Source organism: Motacilla alba, chromosome 1A (genome assembly GCF_015832195.1).
Source record: "Motacilla alba alba isolate MOTALB_02 chromosome 1A, Motacilla_alba_V1.0_pri, whole genome shotgun sequence".
Taxonomy (NCBI): Eukaryota; Metazoa; Chordata; class Aves; order Passeriformes; family Motacillidae; genus Motacilla; species Motacilla alba.
The window spans coordinates 26953582-26979284 of record NC_052031.1 but is presented as its reverse complement, the minus strand read 5'-3'; the positions used below and the strand labels follow the sequence as shown (position 1 = coordinate 26979284).

Here is a 25703-nt window from a genome sequence, read left to right as displayed (position 1 = left end):
GACAGTAAGTGACAGACAATAAACAGGTAGACTGTGATCTAAGAAATTCTGGGATTTTTTTCCAAATCTATCCTATGTATCTTTTGATCTTGGATAAGATGCTAAATAGACCATGGTGAAAATAGACCATGTTGACATGGAAAGGAAGAAAGTAATAATTCTCTTGATCATAATAGTAGTGATATTAAAATATTCCAAAGTGAGAGGATTATTTCACACTATAGTAAAATACTATAAAAAAGGATAACCAAAGTCACACAGGAGCAGCTGCTAGACACATGAGCAATACAACAGAAAGATACTTCTGACAGCTGGCTTACTTGTAATATGCTGGAATTGTTCAGAGCTCTGTCTGATTTGCATGGTAAACAAATCTAAAGGAATGAAAAAGATATGTGAAAAAGAAATTCTCCATAGGAAGAGCTCATATCTGTCACCACTTGACTATACTGTGTACTTTGAGTTCATATGTCTTAGTTGTGCTTGTAACGTCTGGTGTTTTATTACATCAGTGTTAATACTTGAGGATCTAGGCAGTGTAAACTGTTTACTAAAGAACAATCTATTTTCTTGGCTTTACCTTTTTCTCCTTGGGTAGTTCTGCACTAAATTATCCATTTTGCAAGTGCTTCAGAACTGAACAGCTAGTGCTTTGTGCATGCAATGACAGATTGCCAGTATTCATGTTGCATCGTCTAGGTATGTTATCCTAAAGGATGAATAGATGGAAGAAGTGAAGCTCAGCACATCGTCTATGCTATGATGTTCCCTTGTCATGGGAAATCCTGACAACCTAATTGAAGATCCTTAGATTCATTAGATGATCATTCTTTACTTGCAGCTTTCCACTTTCTCAGTTGGTGTTTTGGTTTTCTGTATGAGGCTGTGCTGCTGAGATACACAGCTTTGCTCTGTCACTCTTTCAGGGGTAGTTGTGTATGTCTGCTAAGAGTACCAATTCCTGACCTTTTTGCAATGTCTCTCCTTGCTCTACAAGTGCAGTCTGGCAGTCTAGTCTCCCTCTCTTGGGCTATAGGAAGGTATTTATGGGATGCCTAAAACACTAAAAAAAAAAAAAATCATCCTTTCATTTCTTAGTGTCCTATTCCTTACTTGTGCTCACTCTTATTTAACTCCCATCAAATCATACCTTATTGCATTACAGATATAAGCCAGCACCAAAAACCAGAAGGCCTGTGAAGAGGCCTTAGAAAGCTAATCATGATGGCCATGAGAATTTTGTTACTGATTTCATTACTTCCAGAACAGGCTTCTCATTATGTGTTTCACATATGAAGGTTGAAACCCAAATGTATCAATTAAATAACAACACATTTAAATACGTGCTCACCTGTGCCAATCTTGGTCCCTTCTGCTTTGAAAGGAAAGGTTTGGCCTTCATGCTCTGGATACTGAATTATCTGTTATGATTTCATTGAGCTATTTCTATTCACCAACCTACATGATAATGTAAAATGTCATGCACATTAATATGATGACAGTATGAAGAAAATAGCTTCTTTTACAGGAAACTGGTTCCTTAGATGCTTATTAGAGGAAAATGGGTACTGTAATACTGTTAGGCTTAACAATCTAATCTAAAGAATCATAGTTATTGGTCTAAAGGAATTAGATACTGATGCAACTGCCTGCCAGCATCAAAGGCACCACCAAGTTTACCAAGTACAGAAGACCTAATCTGAGAATGTATAAAATAGCTGATGTGGACCTCAGGTCTAGTTCATCCATCCTTCTGTCTCCAACAGGCCTGATAAAAAAAAATAAAGTCTTGCAATAAAAATAATCTATTCAAGTGTTTCATTATTTTTTATAATTAAAATATTTTTTATGTCTAATCTAACAGTCCAGATGTTGCATTATAAGTTTATTAGTTCTGCTCCCACACATTATGAACTTGGAAAACCAATTATTGTCTTGCATTTCATGCAATTTTTTAATTTTGAAGACTGTCTCAGACTCTGAAGACTAAATGATAAACCCGAGTCCTTCCAACATCTCTCATAGGTGATATTTTTTTTGGTTCTTCTCTATTTTTGTTGTGTCTTTATAAATATTACAGTTGTCTTCTTATTTCAGTTGTCTTCTTTTGTCTTAGGTATCTGGCACCTAAAATTATACCCTACATGAATGTAAAAGGAATATTGTTTGCTATGTTTACAGACTGTACTGCTCCTTACAAAGTATTTTCCTTGTTCAGCATATTGTTGCCTCATGCTCAACTACAATCCACTATAGTATCCAAATTTTATTTCAACATAATCCAGCATGTTTTTGGGTAATTATTGCACCAGACTCTCTGCTCATTGTTATCAAATTTACTTCACTGTGCTCTAATACCATTCTCCAAAGTTACATCAGTCTTTACAAGCATCTCCAGACTTAATAGGCATATTCTCTATTCCATCATTTCATCATGTATATCTTACATACATCTTTATATAAATGCGTGAATATTTATAGATATATGTATGCAAATACAGATGAATAAACATTCCTTGAGGCAGGTCACAGTTAAATACTTGGGAGTTGAAATTTTCATAGCCTGTAAAAGTTACATGATAATGAGCTGGTCTTCACACAGACAAGGGAGCCCAAAAGAAAAATGGAAGCTGTGGAAACCCAAATTGGACCACGGTTTAACTCCTTCTTTAACTCCTTTGTGTCTGTTACAGAAGTCACCAAACTGTGAAATTCCCACCTTACAGCCATGAAGGAGCCCTGAGGCCCCTGGACCCAGCCCACTGGGTACAACTAACACCAGGAAACAGAGGGGAGGCTGGCTGGCTTGCCTGGCAGACTTGCCCATAGGTACAAGTTTTGCTGTGGAGTGCAGGGCAGAGCATTTCAGTACTGAGGTGTTTAGGGGATCAAAGTCAGTGAAATGGGGATGGTTCGGGGAAGATCAAGTATGGAAAATTATAGGCAGAAGAACACAATTTTTAACCAAGTGAAGAGAGCACTTTGTCCAAGCTGTGGGCTGCCAGGTGGCCCATAAGAATGCTGTGGGACGCAGTGTCAAAGATTTTATTGAAGTCCATGTAGATATCCACAATTTTTCTGTCATCCAATAAGAAGGTCACCTGGTCATAAAATGAGATCAGGTTGGTCAAACAGGACCTGCTGTTCCTAAACCCATGCTGGCTGAGCTGACCCCCTGGCTGGCCATGTGATCACATTCAAGGTAATCTCTTCCATAATGCTCCCCAGCACGAGGGCAGGCTCCCAGGCATGTAGTTCCCTGGGATTCTCCTTCTGTCCCTGAATAATTCTGAGTTACTGCAGTAACACCCAAACAAACTGCATTAGTTTAGCTAAGAGACTTTAGAGACCTGTAGAACATCTTTTTGGAACAAAGAAAGATCCTGACACATAAAGTATTCAGAGAGTCTACTCTTAAGAGCTGGAGCACTTAAGAAGAAAGTTAGATAGTAATAGATAATTTTCATAGTGATTGAAGCTATCATCTAACTCACAAGGTAGATATGTGTGTGTGTGTATGTGTGTGTGTGTGTCTGTGTCTGTGTGTTCAAAGAGCTGCAGACTTACATTAATCTTGCCTGAAGTTCTGATAATTGCATGTTTTTAGCTGAGAATCTTTAAAGGTCTTTTGTGTGGTTTGTTATTTTTTTTTTAGTACTAGCCTATGTGAAGTAAAATTCAATAGATATGAACAAAGGCTGGCTCATATTGGTTTGTCATTGAAAATATGTAATATCCCAAGTTCTTTTCACTTATAATGTGTGCAGCTTTACTGCCTATTCACAGAGTATATTTATAATATTAACTATATACTGGAATATTAATCACATATTTCTTATCTAACTACATAGTTTCAAACAAATGTGGCAATCTAATGAAGATTTACTCTACTAGAAAAATTAATTAAACACTGCCTTCAGATAAGGTAATATCATTTGTACAATTTGACTGAATATCTAATTCAGAAAGATATACAGGGAATATTTATATAAAACAATTTTTATCCTGAAAAAGAAAATAGAAATAAGTAATACGCACTCAGTCTAATAATAGAAATAAGCTGCATTAAAAACTTTTCACCTACAGAAGTACTGATTCCTCATTACTAGTAATGATAGGACAATCCAAAGAATGTATGTTTTGAGTGTTTTTTCTCTTTTTTCATATGAAATCAATATTAATAATTTCCATGCAGTTACAAAAGAAACAAGGTGAATGTAAAAGACCCAAATAGTTGATTGAAGGTTTTAATGGTTTCTTGTCCGGAGAAGCACAGGAACAGACATAAGCCAAGCATGTTACTGCTTCCAGAAAAAAAAAAAAAAAAGACCATTCAGTTCTTCTACAACCAATTATTTCCAACTGAATTAATATACAATGCCCTAATGCTGGAAAATTTTAAAACCCACCAAACAATAGAACAAACAAGCAAAAGAAAACGAAGAATTTCTGGTGGCATGGTACATTCAGATGTCACATGTATTTGCTGACATGGCACTGATATCAGAGGACAGGGCAGAGCTCTTCCAGGTGATGGTACAACCACTGGAGCCCTTTCTGGCTGAAGCTCACGTCAGTGGTTTCCTGCCTGGACGCTCAGATCACTCCTGCTCCCTGTGCAGCGGTTTGCGCTCCGCAGGAAGCACCGGCTCTAGCTTCTGCCAGCGCTGTGGAGGCCACAGAATATGAGTGGCTCGGGCATGCAGAAGGCCAAGAGAAACCTGCAACCAAAACAGAAACCAGAGGTGTTGTTACATACTGCAAATAAATCAGTGTGTGAAAAATACAAAGCACATGATGATTTGTTAGAGCATTGGAAGAATACAAAGCAGAAGAGTGAGTACTCTCTCATGCATGTAATGAGGGGAGAAGAAAACATCTTTAGTAACGATTTTTTTTTTTTTTGATAAAACATTTTTTGGAACTCAAAACAGCTTGCTGAAGTGCACTGTCTGTAATACAGAACTAGGAATGTCTTTTTTCATTTTCAAGAAAAAAAGCCACTCAAAATAGGTGAGGCATTCTATAATCCACATAAAGCTTTTTGGTTATTAACTATTCAAGGTCTAGAGAACAAATCTGAAGTATCTATTTTGAATAAGTTCAACAGAATCTGTGTCTTGGATTTGAGCCCTGTGTATTAACCACACCAGGACAGTGGCTTTTCTAAACATGTTGTGTTTACTATTTATCACTCTCCTTCAAAACTCCATTTTGTCTTCGACCAAAAGTGAAAATTGCTGTGTATTGTAGAGACTTCCCTGAGGATGAAAATGTATTTCTTTACAGATTAAAAACTTTTGAAGTGCTAGGACTACTTAAACCTGATTAATATCTTTTGGAAACATGTTTTACCATCTTATTATTTATTATTGTTTACTTCAGTAATTTTTCTTCACTAATATTTTACTTCACTAAATCAAAATAAAATTCAATTCTGATATTGCTTATAAATGAATCAGAGATAACACAGTACATAAAACAGAATTGACTAGAAAATCTTAAGTAAATGATAAACAGAATTGTGTAGAAAATCTTAAGTAAATGATAAACAAGACCCTTTTCATATATAAATAGCTAGACTAAGAGCAAGAATAGAACAGTCACAATTTCAGACTGAGATAAGACAGTCCATACTTAACACTGAAATTAAGTCATTTTGTATGGAGTTAATCTCAGTTAATTTGAAAAGCCTGCAGCATAAACTTCTGCATCTTAAGTTATTTGTTTAGACTTGTAGAGAAAATAGCATGTAATAAGCATTCAGCACCAACAGAAGTTATAAACAGGACAAAATCATGGTTAGAAATACTGGAATGTCTGTGTCTGTGAAAAGATTGAATAATTCAGACTCCTAAACAGACAAGAGTGTTACAATGGTTACACTGGCAAGAGAATTAGCAATGGCATGGATTTAAAAATGCATAGGCTTTATTTGACTCCTATGTGATTATTTCTCATAAGAACAAAGAAACATCAATGATATTATCCTAAAGAATTTTTTCAACCAATAAAAAGGAAATGCTTTTCAGTATGTACAGCATCACAACATACTTGCATACATTATACAGGATACAGAAGTCACCAGAAAAAAAAATAGAAAACTTTTTCAAAAAATAATGATGGGAATGAAGCCCAACACAGGTGATTGAACATAAACAAACAGTGCGGTCCCTATACTCCACATTAGGAACCACCAAAGGGAAAAAATGTATGCTTGCTTTATTCCTATATTTCAATGATCTGGTATTGGCTGTTGTAAGAGACAGGAATTAAATGGATTTCTCGTTTGAACTTGTACTTTGCTGCTTAAATTCCTATGTAAACTCAGTTCCATTCCATTTCTTATTAAAAAAAAAAAAGTGATTTTAGTAAGCAGGTAATTCAGCATTTCATGCAAACAGACACCAAATAGGCCCCTAGGAATATCTTCAGCTAATTTTCTTGATTTAATTTCATAGGATTAATATATATTCACCAGTCTCTCTCTACTACATAATCAAATCAGTGAAGCTGAAGTGGTATATATCTAATTCCATATTCTGTAGCTTGATGAAGCAGGTGCTGAATTACTTGAATATAATTTGGTTACTTAATAACCCATGATATATAAAAGATTCTGAAGTGGATCACTGAATTGAAGTCTAGTATTATATTTCACTTGCTTGATCCCTTGCACAGACCACTTTTTTCCTAGATCCATAGCAGGTTTTTTTCTTACATTTAAGCAAAGGACAGGCTGCTAAGTGACAACTCTTTTTAAATAGCATTGAGCAACATTTTTTATTGTCTTGACACACTTTTGTGCAGTTGGTTGATATTTATGGAAATCACAACATCCTTTATCTAAATTAGCCCATAAAGTGGGCTGCAAATGTAGTATTACCATGTCGGGTTTTTTTTCCCTGAGCATACAGCCTGATAGCACACACATTACAGGCTGGTGCCAAAATATAAAACCACAGCAAATCCCACAGCTGCATATAAAATGTGACAGCGTGAGTACAGAGAAAAAATGTTAGAATACTCTTTTGAAACACAAATAACATCTCATTTTCAAAGCTCTGTGTTTTTCTCAGTGCATTGCTTGTTACTGATGTCAGCAGGAGGTCTGCAAGCAGACTGAGAATATAATAAATGAATCAAAACATGTTTTAAGCTGAGGTTGGGAATAATTTACCCAGAGGATTATTTCTACTGACCATCATCTGCCTTGAAACTAATAAAGAAGTCTCCTTCCTATAAACATGATTTACAACATGACTAGAGTTAAAAAGGAAAATCAGATATTGTTGGGTGATGGAAGCCTTTGCTAAATAACAAATTACACTGATGCCACAGGACTTCTTTGATAATAACTTAAAGGTTCACTTTAAAAGCACCTTGATGTTTGACTTCTGCAAACAACCATTATAACTTTTTTCCATTGCCTATTATTATTCTGTACTTACCATAGCAGCCATGAATTTCACTGAGGAAGAACAGAATTGTTCGCAGAGAATAACCTGCCCTTGCTAATGGATTTACCCTCATCAAGGTTAGATATGAATGAACTCAGAAGAGTGAACTAAAAGGCTACACTTTCTGTTTTAACAGTGAAATACAGAGATAATCTTTTAATTAATCTCTTCACTTATAGATATTATTTTCTCCCTTTACATAATAAGAAAATAAGTTTATTCCCTTGAAATACTGACTTAACTATAAAAAAAATCAGTGCTTTACAGACATAAATTCTTTGAGGAAAGTGTTCCCTTCCCACCACAGAGATGCCAGCAATTATATTTTTGGGGGTTATTTCTACATTATGACCTATTTGTTCTTGCTGTGGCAACAACTGCCACTATATTGAATTGAATCTATATTATTGTGCCTAAGCTGAGCTGCTTAAACTATTTTTAAATCTTTGAATATTAAGTTGAAGAACTAAGAAGACACTTCATTAACACAGCAATTTTATCTGCAAAGTAAGTTTTGAATTAATAATACTGTTTTGACACTGCTACTGTGCTAAAAGCATATTTCCTCAGTGTCTGCTTGTTGTGAGTATGTTAGTTGTAGGAAAACTGATTAGTTTTGGCACTGCATAAGGAAAAGATAAGCCTAAGACTGATAGTGTTATCTGCAGTGGTACTTACAACAGTCTTGCTCATTTTGTCCTAATAGACTTGGATAAACCACCTTTATTAGTATGAAGTCTTACAATAATATCACATCCTCTGGTTCTAAAATACATCATGAAAATGGGAAAAGCACTATTCAGACTGTGCAAGAGTCTGTATACATGTAACATACAGTGGAGCAGATCAAAATTTCTGTGGAAACAGAGAGGTACTCAGTTTGGATCTCAAGAAAAGGAAAGTCCAAATACGGTGTGATCCTATGTGCTGGTTTTGGCTGGGGTAGAGTAAATTCTCTTCACCTTGGCTGGTACTAGACTATGTTTTGGACTTGTGCTGAACACAGGATTGATAAAATAGAGATGTTTTTGTTACTGTTGAGCAGGGTTTACAGAGACCCAAGGCCTTTTATGTTTTTTGTACTGCCACTGCTACAGGCAAGGAGACTGGGAATGCCTGAGATGTTGGAAGGAGACACAGCCAGGACAGGTCCCCCCTACTGAACAAAGGTGTATTCCAGACCATATGACATCACGCTCAGCATGTAAAGTTGGGAATAGTAGGAAGAAGGGAAGGTTTGGAAGGATGGAGTTTGAGTTTCCAAGTCACCATTACGTGTGATGGGGCTCTGCTCTCCCTGAGATGGAAGAGGGAAGCAGTGAATTAATTCCTTGTTTGGCTTTACTTGTGTGCATGGCTTTTACTTCTGCTATTAAACTGTCTTTATCTCAATCCACAACTTTTCTGGCTTTTACCCTTCCAAGTCTCTCCCAGACTCTGCTGGTGGGAGAGTGGGCTGCTGGCTGGTGTGAAGCCACCACACCCTAACAAGGGTATTATCAACTTTCCCAAAGAATGTAAAGTCTACCCAAACAGCTAAATTCAAGTACTGTAGCTCCTAGTCATTAGTTCACTTTGGCTTAGGAACATTCCCCACAGATTTTCCCTTACTTCTTTTTTTCCTTAAGCCTTCTTTATTTTGTTGTACCTTAAACAGCCAAGATTTCAAATTCTGCAACAACTCTGAAAAACCAGAGAACAACTCCACTAAATATATCCTGAGAAACAGCACTGCAGAATCAAAAAATCCAAACCTTTAAGACTTTAGAAAAAGTTAGACTTTCTAACTTGTCAGTTTTCTATTCGGAAGTAATAACCATAGAATCATAGAACTAAAGACCATTTAGACTGACAAAGACCTCTAAGACCATTTACTCCAACCATTAAGTCACTCTTCACCACTAGACCATGTCCCCATGTTCACATTCACACGCATTTTGAATAATTCCAGACATGTAATAAGACAAAGAGACAAAACAAAAATGCAAGGATGTGACTTCAGTTGTATCACAGCCCTGCAATTTAGTACAGCCACTGCCAGTAACAAGCTGTAGACCTTGTATTGGCTCTACAAGGCCTCAAGATTAATTTCTCAGGATTTGTCTGAATTTACCTCCCCTGGCTGGAGTTTTGATTCAGCTTGTTTAGCTGCAAAAAATTTTCTAATCATCTGGTGACTATTGACTAATTTGTTACAGTTTTGCTTATAACACTTATATTTGCTTTTATTTGCATAATTTTGTGGTATAATCAGAGTTTTTATATCTACACTAAAGAGTAAATATTCTGTACAGGATGAAATATTTGTGATTTGCAAATAATAATGAGGTATACAGGATAGGCATAGGATAATAAAAACAGACTGAAAAAACCTAGCAATGGTCATTAAATCAAACAACTGACTGTCAAAAAGGTTTTAAGGTGCACAAAGAGAAAAAACAATGGAGAATAACAAGGAATACACTAGCACAAAATAAAATACATAAATAAATAGAGACACAAATTGAAAACCAATAAAGTAGAAGGGAAAAAAGTTTTAAAAGTGCTAAATTAGTGGAAACTGAGAAAGAGGAAATATTGACATCACAATTCTCCTGGTGAAGAATTCAGGGTGCCAGCAGCTCATGAAAGCACCCTTTTCATGTCTTTTTGAGGAGCATGGATACTGCCAACCTTGGGAGCCAAAGGGGCAGTATAACCACTAAGATAAAGACAGACACTTGAAAGTGGTTGCGTGAGATTTTGAAACTGTTTTGATGAGACTTGTGTATTAATTTGATAATTTGTAGTGCAAAGGGTACTATCATTCTCTGAATTAACCCTATTAACAGTCAGTAAAATGCTGAAAAGTGTGATTTTATTGCAGCTGTGACTCAGTGGCTTCTCCTGTCATGGAATTTTCCTGGATTGCTTACAACAAAGTTTTGACTGTAACATTATGTTACTTTTAATTTTTTTTTCTAAGGCTACAGAAATTCTCATTAAGTGTTGCACATTAAAGAAAAGCTATCTTTCTTTTCCTCACTTGGTATTTCTTTTCATGCTTTTCTGAAACCAAAATGGTGATTTTGATGAAATGTTTATAAACACATTTCACTATTTCTTTCATTAAAAAAACCTCCAAAACAATCAAAATTAGAAAATTAAATGGACTGTTTCATGATTTCCTCACAATGTATTTTGACTTAGGAGGATTGTGACTGAAACTTTAGTTACTTCAATAAAAACATTAAATATGCACAAAGCACTTACATCTTTGTAACAGATGATGTAATAATCACATTACAAAGTGCAAAATTAGAAATCTTGGAATATCTAGATCAGTCACAGAAGATAATAAACAAAGGTAATATGAAGAAAATAATAAAGCACAGCACTTAACATTGAGTTAACACAAAAATCCTCTCTGAGGCTGTACTAGGAAAAGTACTTGGGTATGAATATACTTCTGAAGAAGAAAGATGATCTTGTTTCATCATATTTGAGCCTAGCAAACAGTCAACACTCCTGCCTTCTGGTTTCATTAATAAATGTCTAAATTGTGCAAATCCCCTAAGATACCACTGAAAGAGAATAGTAATAGCTACCTGAAAAACTAGAAATAGAACTAAACTACAAGTGCCACACTACCTGTGTACTTGAGAAATTTCATCAACAGTGACAAAACTACAATTTAAAAGGCCAGTGTCTGGTTTTGTAGTCACTTTTGCTTTAGTCTTTTATATTCTAGCAATATTGCACAGGCCTCTCAAATGTCATAAACATTCAATCAGAAAAAAACTAACATTTTCTCAAATCAAAAGAAAATAAAGAAACAGAAACAATCAGATTGTTTCAAATTGTGTTTTCTATTCTCTGATGTAATATAGCCTCATATTTTTTTACTTCACATGCAGGTTAGCTAAGAAGTTTTATAATAGACTTTCCCATGGCACTATGGAACATCAGCCATGTACAAAATTTTCTTCTCAAATTTTGTTTCATGACACAAACTCATTGGGGGTGGTCAGGAGTAATTCTGGAGCAGCAGAGGTCTATTCAGATTATATTTTGCTGTCTCGATGCTTGTCAGTTCAGAGAGAGGCTCTGAAATATGCCAATACACATAAAATGAAAAATCCTCTAATATGGCAAAACCCTGAATGATTTAGAGATGGCTCCATTCAAGCAGGCATAGAGTTTCAATAAATTTTTCCAGATCCATGATTTCATTGACCTACCACCCATATTCCATCAGCCAATTAGCTGTAGTTTGATAATACTGATATCTTTAAAGACTGGGAATGGCAAATTTGTGCCAATGTTGAAAACTGTGTAAAGGGACTAGGCTAATAAAAAAGGTGAGAAGAAGTTCAAAAATATTTCAGCCCTCAAAATCCAAAGAAATCCATAAGATAGAAACACCTTTGCTACTACCCAGCACTTCAGCTATAACCCTAACAAAAATATAAAGCCTGGAACAGCTATCTGTGTCAAATTAGATTGCATGTCTTTTAGAAAGGTTGTGGCACTGGGTTTTGATATTAGATGGTAGCTGTAAAATGGTCTCACAGAGAATTGTCCCAGTAAATTAATCTCTCAAAAAAATCCATACTTTAATAGAAAGAAAACATGATTTCTATTACATTTCATCTTTTGTACATGGTTGAACCTTGAAACAAGTACTATCAAGTGCAGTAGTAGGAAAAGAGCACAATAAAAATAAAATCCTGTGGATTACAGTGAAATCCCAGAGAAACCACTTCCTCTAGTAGAAATATCTTCAATAATGAACAGTGACAGAAAAAAAAAAAAATCCTTCACCTTCTTCTTTTATGAATCCAAGAATAACACAAATTATAGAATCAATAAATTATTTTGTAAATAAACCAATACCAGAATAGCTGTTCTTTAACTTATATCAGCTCACCCCAGTTTGAGGTAACAAGGTGCCAATTAGCTCATGAATACAAAAAGTGATAGATTCCTTTCTAACACATAGTGAGGTGCCAGCATATTCATTGTTCTTTCTTCTTGTATCTGAAGAAATCAGACCTAATGGAGCCACACAGATCGAGTGACAAAGAAAAGAATGCAGCCCATTAATTTTGTTCCTAAGTGTTCCATTACAGTTCCATTCTTTGATAGCTGAAACAGCAGCTCCAGATATAGATAAAACATCCCATATGTGTTTTCTTTCACAGAGCTAGCACATAATCAGTCAAGGTCTGTATTAGTTATCAAATTTAGAAGTGCTCATTTAGATAGATATATAATATATTTAAAATATATTTTTAAAATCTGAAAAATATAAATCACAATTATTTTATTTTAAGAAAGTCTTAAACAGTGAAAATATACACTTTAAAATGATGCATATATCACATATATGCACAGAAAAAAACCCACAAAAAATCATATACAAGAGAGAGATATATTTCAAATGCAATGGTTGATTCCCTTCCCACAATTAATAAAATTCCCAGAATAAGTACAATTTTAGCACGGAATAGCTGTGTGACATTACAATAACAATTATGATTGTACCCATCCAACACAGTTTTGCAGTTTAAGCTATTCACAAAAGAAGAGGTGAGCACTGCATTGTACTGATAACTCAGGTTATTGATTGAATTTAAAAAATGTACTAAATTATCAAACTAAGTGTACTAAAATTATCAAAATGACTGGATTGCACCCTCATTTTTCTATCATGTCTACATGCTTATATAACCCCAAAGTTACCAAAGAGGAAAAGGAAGGATAAGGTCACTGAAAACAGAATATATTTCACATATGAGATTTCTTTACAGTTAAATGTGCAGAAAAAAACTAGCGAACATTGAACCATAATTTAAATTCAAAGCAGTGTAGATTTAAAGAAATTCAGTATAAAGTAGTGCATCACTTATTCATCTCTTGAAGAAATCAACTGTCACTGCCATTGCCTACATTAAGTACAGTAACAGGCTTAGTACAAGAATTCAATGAACTGAATTCCATTTCAATGCCTTCTTTTGGAATTGTCATGGATATATTATTGAAAAGGCCACTATAGCTAAATATTTTTCTGTGTTTTCTGTTCTCTAGAGACCTATTTTTCAAATAGAGGTTATCATATAACACAGAACTACTTTTCTTTTTTCTTTACTAAGTATAGCAGACTTAGCAAATACTCTTTCTTGTTTATGATTAACAGAGCCATTGTGATAAATAGGTCTACAAAAGGATCTATAAACTAATCTATTTTTTTTTTTAGATTTCTAGCAATAAAAATGGTAAAGGAATTTGCTTAGTGCACAGTATGATGTGCTTTGCATGCTGCATATACATAAAAATCATTTAATAGTTAAAACCTTTTAATATTTTACTGGATGATGCACAAAGTTCCTGACTAAAAAGGATGGTCACTAAGTCATGTAACTTTACTGAAAAACAAAATGTACTAGCAGGTCTCTTGAAAGAGACACATATAAAAAAGCCATAATATATTTGCAATTCAATATTTTAAGAATTGATAAATCAAGCGGCAGGAAGAGAAGAATTACTAAAACACATTTATTATCTTCACCTAGGAAGTATTAACTAATCCCAAAATCTATGCATATTAATTATTTAGTAATACATAAAAAACTTCAATGTGAATTCCTGCTCAGGAACGTATTGTATCAGTGCCACCAGTCAGAGCAATGTCAGCCTTAGTGATATTTTTCAGCTCACAACACTGATACATTACAACTTACAACTGCTGTACATTACAAGTTGAGTTGATTTCCAGTTTGGTGCCATTGTATGTCATTAACTCAGTTTTCGCCTGAAACTTTGGCAAACACAGTGGCACAGTGCAAGGCATGCAAGCACAGGAGGGACTGAGGGGCCCCTAGAGCTCACATACTGCCCAGGGACTCAACTCCTCTGTGCTGCTCCTCCACAGACACAACTCATCCCCACAGGGTGGCCCTCAAACAGAGGACCATGCCCTCTGCAGTCCTCTGTGCTTCCAGGAGAACCAAATTCTGCATCCTGGCACTGCTCTGGCCACGGAGATTTACCATGATGCTCTGTGCAACATGGCTGAGAGCCCTGGTGGGCTCCTGCTCTGCTGCAACTGCACACTCACAGATAAATCTGGCACTAATGATGAGCGGCTAGTATTCAAAGCTGAGCGAACAAGCTAAGATGACAGGTGAAATTCCATCAAACTTCTGTGGAAACGCACATCTGTGCCAGGGATCATATGCCTGCAGGCTGGAAGAGATGACATTTCAGACTCATTCAGGAGAACTAAAAAGAAGGGAAGGAGTCCTACTGTAGAAGGAAGCAGTAGGCTTTAATCTCTAGATATACTCAAATTCTTCTTCACGACAAGTGATGTGAAAACCCCCCACACGCTAGTTGCAGCTGATTTCTATTCGTCATATATTTCCTAAAAGCTCAGAAAAGTACCTGATCTCATGGGTCAAAAATCAGGGTGATTTCTGAACTTAAAGAAGTACCAAAATTAAAGAATGCCATGGAGAACATCTCAACCCACTGATGTCTTTTCTGTCTGTAGGAGTAGCTGCAGCCTGAACAGACCCATCGCTGTGATGGGACAGCATTGTGGGTATTTGGGAAAATTCATCATTGTAAATTTTCCTTGGCAGATGTGTTACAGTAATTATCAAATGCTGAGGGAAGGAAAAAAAAAAAAAAAGGCCAGCAGTAGCCAGAAATATTAATTTAAGGGAATGAGTGAAAAATTACCTCTTAATTAAACCAAAATGGTACAAGACCTTATGATATTACAACTGTTACTGGGCAAAGCAAGCCTTTTCTAAAGCTAGATTTGTCAGAGATTTTCAGCAACAGTACCTGGTATGTACATCAAACACATCTGTCAGCTGGCTCAGAGTATTTGTGGTTTTTATTACATCTTTTAGATTTAGTCTGATACAAATGAATTTGTTGCAATACTCTTCACAAAATAATTTTTATTTTCTCTTATCTTAAAAAGACAACTGTTCAATAGACTATTCCACTTAACTAAGTATTTCAAAATATCCTACTGTGAGACTTGCCTGTATTTTCTTTCAAAATGGTGACAAAAACAGTTTGACTTACAGAAAACATGCTGTTGGTAACACAAGCTATGAACAGCAATGGGGAGTAAATATTCAATGAGCATTTAGGATATCAAAATGTCATTAAATAGCTGCATGATACGTTATTAAAATTATAAAAGACTTTTTAATAGACCTCTTTGTGTGAGGACAGCTAGAGCTCATCTAAATTGGTAAATTTCATCAAGAGAGTTCTGTATACGTAATCTCCCCTAGCTGATGTACTGGAAAAAAACCCCAGAGAAATACTTCAAATATGTATAAATATTTTTCTCTTCCTTAAAGCTATAATAATAGCTATGAATTTAAGAATATTAAATACTTTCTCTCTTTTCTTTATCTGTTTAATTCTATATTTTTGCTAAAATGGTAGGGACAATGATTAAATTTACTAAACCCAGTCTTTACTTGGAAAAAAAATCTTGAAAACATTATTATTTTCTTATTCAGTCTTACTATTATTTAGCATTCTATGTTTATATAATACTGTGACATTTGTCAAAATAGAAGGCTTCTTTGTATAATTTAAATCATATAGCTATCCTTCCACTTCATAACAGAATTTATGATTAAATAATTGACACTATATACTTATGAATATATTTTCTCCAGCCTACCTAACTAATCCTCTCCAATTATTTTTTTTCTTTAGTTCACTTCTGATTAGCTTAGGACAATGGCATAAGAGGTTTTACAGAGAAAACAAAAAGTTTCACAAAAATATAGCAGAAATATAAGATACACATCCTTATCAAGACATAAATCGTTATCATATATTGTTGCAGCTCTTTCTCACAGTCCTGAGTCTATAAGGACTGCACATCTTACGTGTGAGATGACTGTTTAGTTCTCCACAGAAGAGTCCCTCAGTGAGGCAACAATAGTCCTTAGGGAGAAGCCAGTTTTATAGAGCAGTGACATGACAGATCATGTCCCCAGGCCTGGCTTGGGCACCAGCAGCTCCAGCAGACTCAACAAGAGGAGGGGCAGGGAACCAGCAGTCAGCTCCCTTTAGTTATGGGGACATCAGGAAAACAAAGAATGGGAGAAGCCCACATATGAGTTTCTCGACCATTATATTTGAGATTCAGTTAATTGGCCTAAAGAGAGGTACTGCCTTCTGCCATTTGAGATGCACCAGGAAACCTCTACTGGCCACAGAAGGGCAGAGGCTTCTTCAAAGTCCTGTGCTACACCTTCAAAAGGCACATAAAATTCGTGTAAGATTCACTAAGACATAGGAAAAAGAGCTTTGTAGACAGATAGAGTTCTCCCACAGCTCTCTTCAAGAGCTTTGGTACTCTTCGTGACACACACTCACCAATTACTCTTTTCTCTTTTACCCTTGATCTCTAGCCATCTTTGATGTGTCCTTGCATTACAAGACAGGATATTAAACCAAATAACTTAGTCACAGGCTGCACCATTTCAATATAAAAAAGGTACCTTCATCTTTAGCCAAATACAGTAACTAGATGGGGCTGGAGGCCAGGTACCCACCAAAGCTGCTCTATCACTCTCTTACTTAGTTGGACAGAGGAAAGAAAATGTAACAAGAGGCTCGTGGTTGAGAATAAGGACAAGGAGATACCACTCACCAGTTACCATGATGAGCAAAACAGACTTGACTTGAGGAAATTATTTTATTTCAAATCAAATCAGGGAATTGAAAAATAAAACCAAAACTTGAAAGCACCTTTCCTCCAGCCCTCCCTTCTTGCCTGGTTCAGCTTCACTCCTGAATTCTCTCTCTCCTCCCCTGGCAGCCCACACAGGACTGGCAATGGGGCCATGGTCAGTTCATCCCCCACTGTCTCTGCTGCTCCTTCCTGCTCAAGGGGAAAGCTGCTCACATTCTTACTGCTGTGTGCAGTCCCTCCCATGGAAGACAATCTTCCATGAACTTCTCCAATGTGAGACAGGTCCATTTTGGAGTGGCATTGGCTCTGCTGGAAGTAGGGAAAGCTTCTAGCACACACAGTTTTCCACAGAAGCCAGAGCCCTATCCCTTCCCCCCAGTGTCAGCAAAACCTGGCCACACAAACCCAACAGAGAAGGTTTAATCCACAGCTTTACTGTCAAGATTCATATTTATCTCAAGGAGAAACTAAAACTTTTCCTAAGCTCTACATGATAAGAAAGAAAGTAGTGAAGACTAATGAATTCAGGTCTCTGCATATGTAATAAAAAATTCTCTTATAGTCATAATCAAGCCATAGTTCAGCAAAGCATGTGCTGAACTTTAAATATTCAAATAATGCACTTGAGCACATTATTAAAATTAAGTAAAATAAAATAAAATGAATAAATTTCCAGGGACCGGATGATCTAGATATATTAACTCTTTAAATGACTCCATTTATCAGATTATATGTAGCTATTAAGCTATTTTAGCAAGATATAACCACACAGGACTGCCAGGTCATCAGTACAGGAAAAGGATTAGCACATTTAGGATTTCAAAGATATACACATTAAAACTTAACACCATTAAAACTAATTTTTTACATGGAGCTCTTTCACTTCCAGTAAGAAAATCAATGTGATTAAAATTCCTTTTAAGTGCTTACCTTTATAACAAAATCACATACAAAATATGCTAGAAATCCAATACTTATTTTGTATTTCAATGTTTTGGGGACAAAAAATCACATTTTTGTTAGCAACAGACTGTGTAGCCATCACCATTGCTACAATGCCTGAAGATTCAAGATTCTCAAATTAGCTGAGGAGACAGCAGCAGTGAAATTGCAGACAGCACAATCTGATACATTTTCATCAGTCTGCTGCAGAGAAAATATATTCCTGTATGTTTACTGAGCTATTTTTTCTGCTTTAGGATCTTAGCATTCAAAGCAGATTAAAAAATGCTCCATATTTTAATGAGATCATTATTAATAGTTCATCTTCTCGCTTGCTAGAGTACTGAATTTCCATCAGCTCTGGGCAAAGGCGATGTGAAGATGGCTATTACGATTGCTCTGCCATGGATTCTGGCAACCTCCCCTCAGCATGTTTGTTCTCCCATGACTGCACAGCTTAAGCAACCCAGTCTGAGCTTGGTAAGGACTCTAAATTCTCATTTCCAAAGCATTTTGTGTATTTTCTTGTTCAATGAATCTAATGCATGTTTTTCTTGAACAGGCAAACCACTAAACCTACAAAAAGAACCAAAAAAAGGCTCCCATGTTTGCTTCACTCCAACTTTCTCACAGTGACCTAAGTTTTCATGCTGTCTGAAGCCACACAAAGGCAGAAGTGAATCAGAAGCTGCCTTGACCTCAGGAGCCTGGCACCATTAGCACATTTAAAGAGAGAATCAGTCTTTAACTGGAGTCAGCCACACTGTGTGCTTGTAGACTGGAGGATGTGATTCTACATGAGTGAAATACATTGGTCAAAATCATGTTTCTCTAAATGTAAAAAGTAAAAAGATGAAAATTAGTAGCTAATGATGAGGTAAAGTGTAGTTCGTATCAAATGTGGACAAATGCAGGGCTAGATTCTTAAGGGAGCTGGATTAAAAAAAGGAATATGTCAATAGCATCTAGAGCCTTTTAATAGGAGTTTAGAGATGCTTGAACAACCTACATCCTGAAATTAGAATACTTCCTTCCCAAACATCAGAAATTATATAAAACCAGTATTTGCTGCAACTGCAAAACATTCCCAGCTAATACTAACACATTAAATAAGAAATCAAGAGCTTCAAACTTATACCAGACAAGATTAACCTTGAGCATCTATGGCAACAGCAGAGTCCAGTACAGCACCTGCTGTGTTCTGCAGCAAGGCAGCTTTCTCTTCAGTCTCAAAATACTACCTTATATAATTTTCTTTCAGCAAGAACTCAGCTGAAATTAATTCCCAGATAGTCCAAAGCCCTTTAGTACACATTTATGTAAGGGAACTTTTACATACAGATTGTATCTAGATAGAATCCTGATACTTTCCTCCCACTTAAATCCAGCCACAACTCCTGAGTGACCTCTCCTACAGTGTCATTCTGGCAGGCTTGTTATCTTTCCCATGTGTGTGCCAGCTGGACTCAATTATTTATCTGCAAGGCCTCCTGGTTGCTGGCTGGTAGCATTCCCCAGGCACGAGGAACCAGCCACCTCCACCCACTGCTGTGCCAGCAGGACCCAGCTCCAGCTCCCAGACCCTCTGCTGCCCCTCTCCCTTACACAAGGGCAAGGGACTCCACCAGGAATCCCCAAATGCTGTTTTAAGAGGAGGGCTGGAGAGCAAGGCATGATCACAAGCAGAATGTGGATGACAAGGAACAAGGAATACAGAAACAATTTCTAAGACAAATTCATTTCCAAGTTCAGCCAAAAGGTAAATTCTTCAGAATGCTAGAAACAGAAGTTCTTCAGAATGCTAGAACTGAAATGCTAAATCCCACGGCGTCTGAACAAATACTTAATTCTCTGACTACAGAACATCACCTTAGATTAAGCCTTAATTGAGATTAATGGGGCATAGCCTATCTCTCTTGTTTTTTTAAACCTCATCTAGAATCAGGGAAGCCATCTCACCTGTCTGATTGCAATCAAAGCAAATTGTTATGGTCATCTTTTAAATCACAAAGACTTAGCCTTTTCAAAGAGAACTTGAGATTCTCCTCTTAAGAAAGGTAAAATAAACATGAAATTTGTACAGTATATTTTTTGTATGCTATAGCTGCTATTCAGAAAACATAGCAGAAATAGAAAATAATAAAAGCAGTATATTCACAGAGATAATATTTCAGCTGGCCTCAGTTTTTAGGTTTAGCTATTAAAAAATTTCAATACCTTTTTGGCTTTCAAATGCTGCAGTTATAAGACATTCAAGATCTTTTAAGTAAAATCCATTCCCTCTATGGGAATACACTCTATGTTTATTTAAAGTTTTTGCTAGCATGTATCATGGCACTGCTATCAACACTTTTTAATCCCGAATAGTCATTTCTGAAAATTCTAAACCAAGCCCTCAAGCCAAAGAAAATGCTAGACAGTTTGTTCTTCAAAATATTCATACACAGAAATTGAGACAGTCTCTTTCAAATCAACAACTTTCTCAAAGGTGAGACAATCAAAAAGTTGAGTCTCTACTTACCATTCTTTAGTACTCATTTACATAATGACAAAACACATGAAAAATACTCCTTTTCTGGAGAACCATAGACATGAAGCTACTAAGAAAAAGATATCAGAACCTTTATTAAATCAAATTGCATCTTACTTTAACAAAATTTATTGCTCCTACAGAAACAAGGTTGAGCCTATTTGAAGATTATAATTTTAGATTTCTTACTTAGAAATATGTCAAAATTAATTATTATTTAATGAGGTTTTTGAAAAGTGTTTAAAATAGCAAAATTCTGAAATATGCTCATTAGAACTATTTGTAAGTAATTAAAAATGATAGCTTTTAAATAACTTGCGATTGGATCCTAAAGCCATGTCAGAAATAGTGCTCAGATGACAGCTTGTCACATAAATTTATGCTTGATACATGAGCCCTGTTGATCACTAAATAGTAAACATTTTATTATACTCTAGAAAAAAAATTAAGTTAAAATATCACAATTACTTTTTCCTTCCCTTTCCCTCCTACTTCATGGTACCTAAGTCATTGACATTATCTTGCTGAACACTAGAAAATCATTAATTACTTAGTCTGTGTCCTCCAATTTTTCTGCTATCAAATGCCACTGTTACAATGTGAGAGAGAAATAAATTGAACAGAAAAGGTAACCAGCTGCTCATGAAAATGTAATTTTTCTGTTTGACAAAGACACTAACATGATGAGCTATGGCATTTTTGTGTAAAATCCTTTTTGGATTTGGAGTGTGTCACATTCTATCACTCAGGAGTCAACATTTTGCTCATGACATTGCACCCATAGGGAAAGCTTGGGTGTGAGCTTTTGTTTTCTTCTGCTACTTTAAGAGTTTGGCAAGGCTTAGAGTAAAGATTCTGAAAACTTCTCAGCCTTCAAAGTGCAGTATAAAAACTGTCTTAAAGAAGATATTCTTAAATATGAAGTGCCTTTATTTTTCATAAATAAGCCTCTTGAAGTGCAGAGTGTTTGAAAATGTGCTGGCCAACAAAAACATCAAAATCATTTTTGCTAACAGTATTTCTTTGCTATTCTATAGAAAGCCAGTTAGATGACAATAAAATAAATTAAAAGTCAAATTAAAAATAAGAGTATCTTTTTCAACAAACCAGGGTCAGTGGTAGAAGTAAAACCTAGATTTTTTTTTCGTAATTTCTTGATTGTGATAATAATGTTTAAGGCTTTTTAAGAGATTAGTTCTTAGTTCATTGGTGTTTCCTACAGAAAACAAAGCTGCCCAGGACTAATTAGGTATATAAATGTGTGTATGCGTGTGTATATTTATTTTCTTTTTAAATTATGATACATGTTGCATATAAAAAGCCACAGTCAACTGCAAATTTCTTAATGTCTTATTTTCAGGTATAATTTGAACATTGACTGGAGCCTGGAACCTGTCCTCAAACTGATTAGTAACTTACTTGAAAGCTTGCTGCCATAATTTTAGAGGACTATTCCTGTAAACCAGGGCTATTGCTCATATTTAAGGACACCTGAGTCTGACCCTAAGATTTATTTAATTTCCTCTGCAAAATGAAAGATTTAAAAAAAAAGGAAAGAAAGCAACAACAGATTTATAGAAGATGGTAAAACATGTATCTCAAACTTCACCTCTTGAATCTTACAGGTTTCAAATATTAATTTATAGAACAATGTGAGCAACAAGGTTTAAAGGTATTATTATTCTACTATAGGTAGATGACACTCTAGTCAATTGCACTGCATTTTGCTTTTGATGAGGACTATTATTTCCAACAGTCGTAATATGCAACAATGCCACAGCTTGTCATGACTTATCTGAAAAACATGAAAGCATGCAAGAAATACATAGATTTATGAATGTCACTATTACACAGGCATTGTTTTTCATGGTACTTACTGAAGTGTTTTTATAAACCTGCTTCTATTCATAAGGGGGAAAAATATTTAGAGAAATTCTATATTTTCCAAGGGAAAAAAACCCAAACCAAACCTCAAATATTTTGTTTTCTGTTACAGAAGTGTGAATGCTACTAAAAAAAATTATTTTCAGCATTAAAAAGTGCCACTGACCTAAAGAACTTGTTTAGAGAACTTGTTTATCTAACAGAAAAAAGCCTTATGAAAACAAGGAGGAATGCTTCCTCCTTCCAAAATTTCTGAATCTCCTGTCCATTTACGAAGACAAGATACGAACAGTGAGCAGTGAATTGCCTCCCAGGCATTACACTCAGACAGCTATTAGAATATAGTGCAGACTACTGTAAAATTTACAAGACTGACACAGAGCTGATTAGATTTAAGGGATATAATTGTATTTGATTCAATAGACATTGTATTTAACCTCATTGGTATGTTCCAATGTCTGCTGAAGCATATAGACAAATACCCACCAAAGGAATCATATGCAGACCCTTATTCAGAGCGCTTTGAGTGGATGAAGTTATAGATTCAAAGATTTTTAGCACTATTACCCTTGGCTTACACTGTTGCCTTTTTTCCTAATTCAAGGATACTTGTCTTTAAATAGGCTAAGTTCCCTAGCCATCACCAGAGAATGATCTCAGTTCCTCTGTGTTTGGAATACATGTTGCAATCTTGCTTTCTTTAGAGATATCCTACACAAACATCTCTCTGGCCCAAAAAGACATTATTGCATGCAGGAGGAATAATAAATGAAATACCTTAGGTGTTTTGATAGCTCTAAATTAACTACATGTGCTAGAATGAGACATCAGAAAAAGATTGAATCAAGCTGGTAATCAATACTTTTTGCTGAAATGCTCTGATTTCCAAACAGAGAAAGCAGTGATTACTGCTGAGGTATTAAACTTATTTGGAAAATTTTAAAATGCATATGAAAGTTAGAAATTTAAAGTTATAAAATTGAGTTTGAGAAAACATTTAGATCTAAGACCTGAGGTTAAATTAAGACTGATTGAATTGTTTGTTTACTAAACCTTCTCTCAACATTCTCCTGAAATCACATGAGATATCCCATGAGATATCCAGCAAACTTGGATTCTCTATTGATCTAAATCAATAGCCTAAAATGAAAATCATGCTAAGGTCTGTACACAACCAGTGGAAAGAGAAGACCTCGACACTGTGATGTAGATCAGTAGTAAGTTGTGTTAATTTTCCCCATTTCTCTCCCTTGACTTTAGAGGGAAGCTAGGCAACTGTGCTATTAATTTGGGTGTCTCTGCTCAGGGCTCATGATTAGATTAAAAGAATCTGGACTGACTTAAAAAATCATGTAATGCTCTCCATTAAAATCTTTCTGTTCAAAAGGTATCCTTGAGACAAATGCAAGACATCATCTGATGTTAAATTAGCTTTCTAAATTACTTGGTACTAAATTTAGAGAGGACGACAGCAAAGCTCCCTTCACTGGCCCAGAACCTGCCTACACTAACTGATGCTGCATTTCCCAGTTTAACAAATAATTTGTGAGGTTTTTCCTTCCTCAGAAAATTCTCAGAAGTCCTTCTATTTATACTGCACTGCTAAAGGAGAGCAGTAATAACTGCAGGTCAATTACTGAGCATAGGTTACAAGGTTTGAAATCTTAGTGACCTTGAGTGGAATCAGGTTCCAAATGAAATTTGTTAAATACCATTATGTTACATGACAACTCTGGGAGTCAGGGAATAAGAGAACAGTAGAGCCAAAGTCCCTTGGGGCAGCCTGATAAAATGCAGCAATACCTGTATAAATAACACATTTGTTATATCTAGTTTTGTTGCTTTAAAATGGTTTGTTCAGGAAGCTGCTAAGCTCAGAGGAAGAAATCGCCTCATCTCAGCCATCATAGAGGCATTGTTGTATACTGTCTCTGTTCTAACCATGGCAACACATTGACACAAAAAAATAATTAAAAATAATTAAAAATGCAAAACTAGAATAAAAATATTCATTTTAGAATTAAAGCATAACCCAAAGATTCCTGGCTAGCATTTAATCACACAATTTTTCTTTTTAAAAACTCTCAATTTAACCTCAGTTCCAGGTTTTATTTTTTAGATTCCACTTCCAGGGCAGTAGATATGGCATGTTTTCTCTATGGGACTACATCTGAAATTAATCAGTCACTCTGCACTACTCACAGTCGAAAGAACTTCATCCAAAAGTACCTTTAGATTGAATCTTTTGTGTGAAGCCTGAGCAATCTGCAGCCAGTGAGGAATAAAAATATATTGAGGACTCACTGCCAGAGATGCAATCATGAGATGAAGAAATAATTGCTGGAAAATATCAGAAGATGGTGTGCTAGTGAAAATTTGGTTTTGTCTGCTTTTAGACGATTCTGTGTATCCAGCCTACATACTCACTTTACTGTCCAGAGTGCATTGATAGTAAAAGAAGTATCATATACAAAACTCATCAAGAACTGTTCCAACATAAAAATAGCTGAGTTTCAACAAAAAAGATAGGGCTAATAATGATCTATTTTTATTTCAATTTTACATACAAGATAAAGTCACTGTCCAGTTCCTAGATGACAACTGAGCCTAGTTTCACCCGTCTAATTAACATGCAATGCTTGTAGTCATTTATGGTTATAAATATTATGCAAGTTTCTATTAAGATAATAGGGATTATAGGTTTAATTTTTCCCATTTTTTGCCAGGTTTAAATCAACTTGAGGTTTATTTATTTTTTATTATTTATTTTTAGTCTGAAATAGGAAAAAAAAAGGAAATTAAAGAAAAAAAGATATACTGAAGGATTTATGCTGAAGCTTTGTTTTTGCAGGTAGTTGATGAATATTATCTCTGAGATAATTTTCTTGCATTTTATACTGTTCTATGAATTGTACAAGAATCCACACTGGCTGCCTATGTTATTTTGCAAGAGTCACTATTCTTTTTAGAAGCAGACTGAAGTAAGAAAAATTGAATCATCCAAGCAGTCACTTGGTGCCATCATAGACTTGCCCAAAGTAAAAAGGAAAGTCAACATGAAAATTATTTTAAGAGATACAGCAGGTTAAAAATAATGAGGTCACTATTTCTATGAAAATAACAATGATCAAGCAGATCAACAATTGAGACTTTTACAGATAACTGG

The 25703-nt window shown here is 35.4% G+C and overlaps 1 protein-coding gene across 2 annotated transcripts in view; it reads right to left on the bottom strand.

Moving 5' to 3' along the window:
- Positions 1 to 264: 264 nt before the first annotated feature.
- IMMP2L (inner mitochondrial membrane peptidase subunit 2) overlaps positions 265 to 25703 on the bottom strand; it is a 410793-nt gene continuing 385354 nt past the window's right edge. For both annotated transcript variants that reach the window (XM_038153829.1, XM_038153830.1), the window contains one exon: positions 265 to 4721. In XM_038153829.1, coding sequence (XP_038009757.1) covers positions 4602 to 4721 — 120 coding nt within the window. In that variant the 3' untranslated portion in view covers positions 265 to 4601. The remainder of the gene's footprint in view (positions 4722 to 25703) is intronic.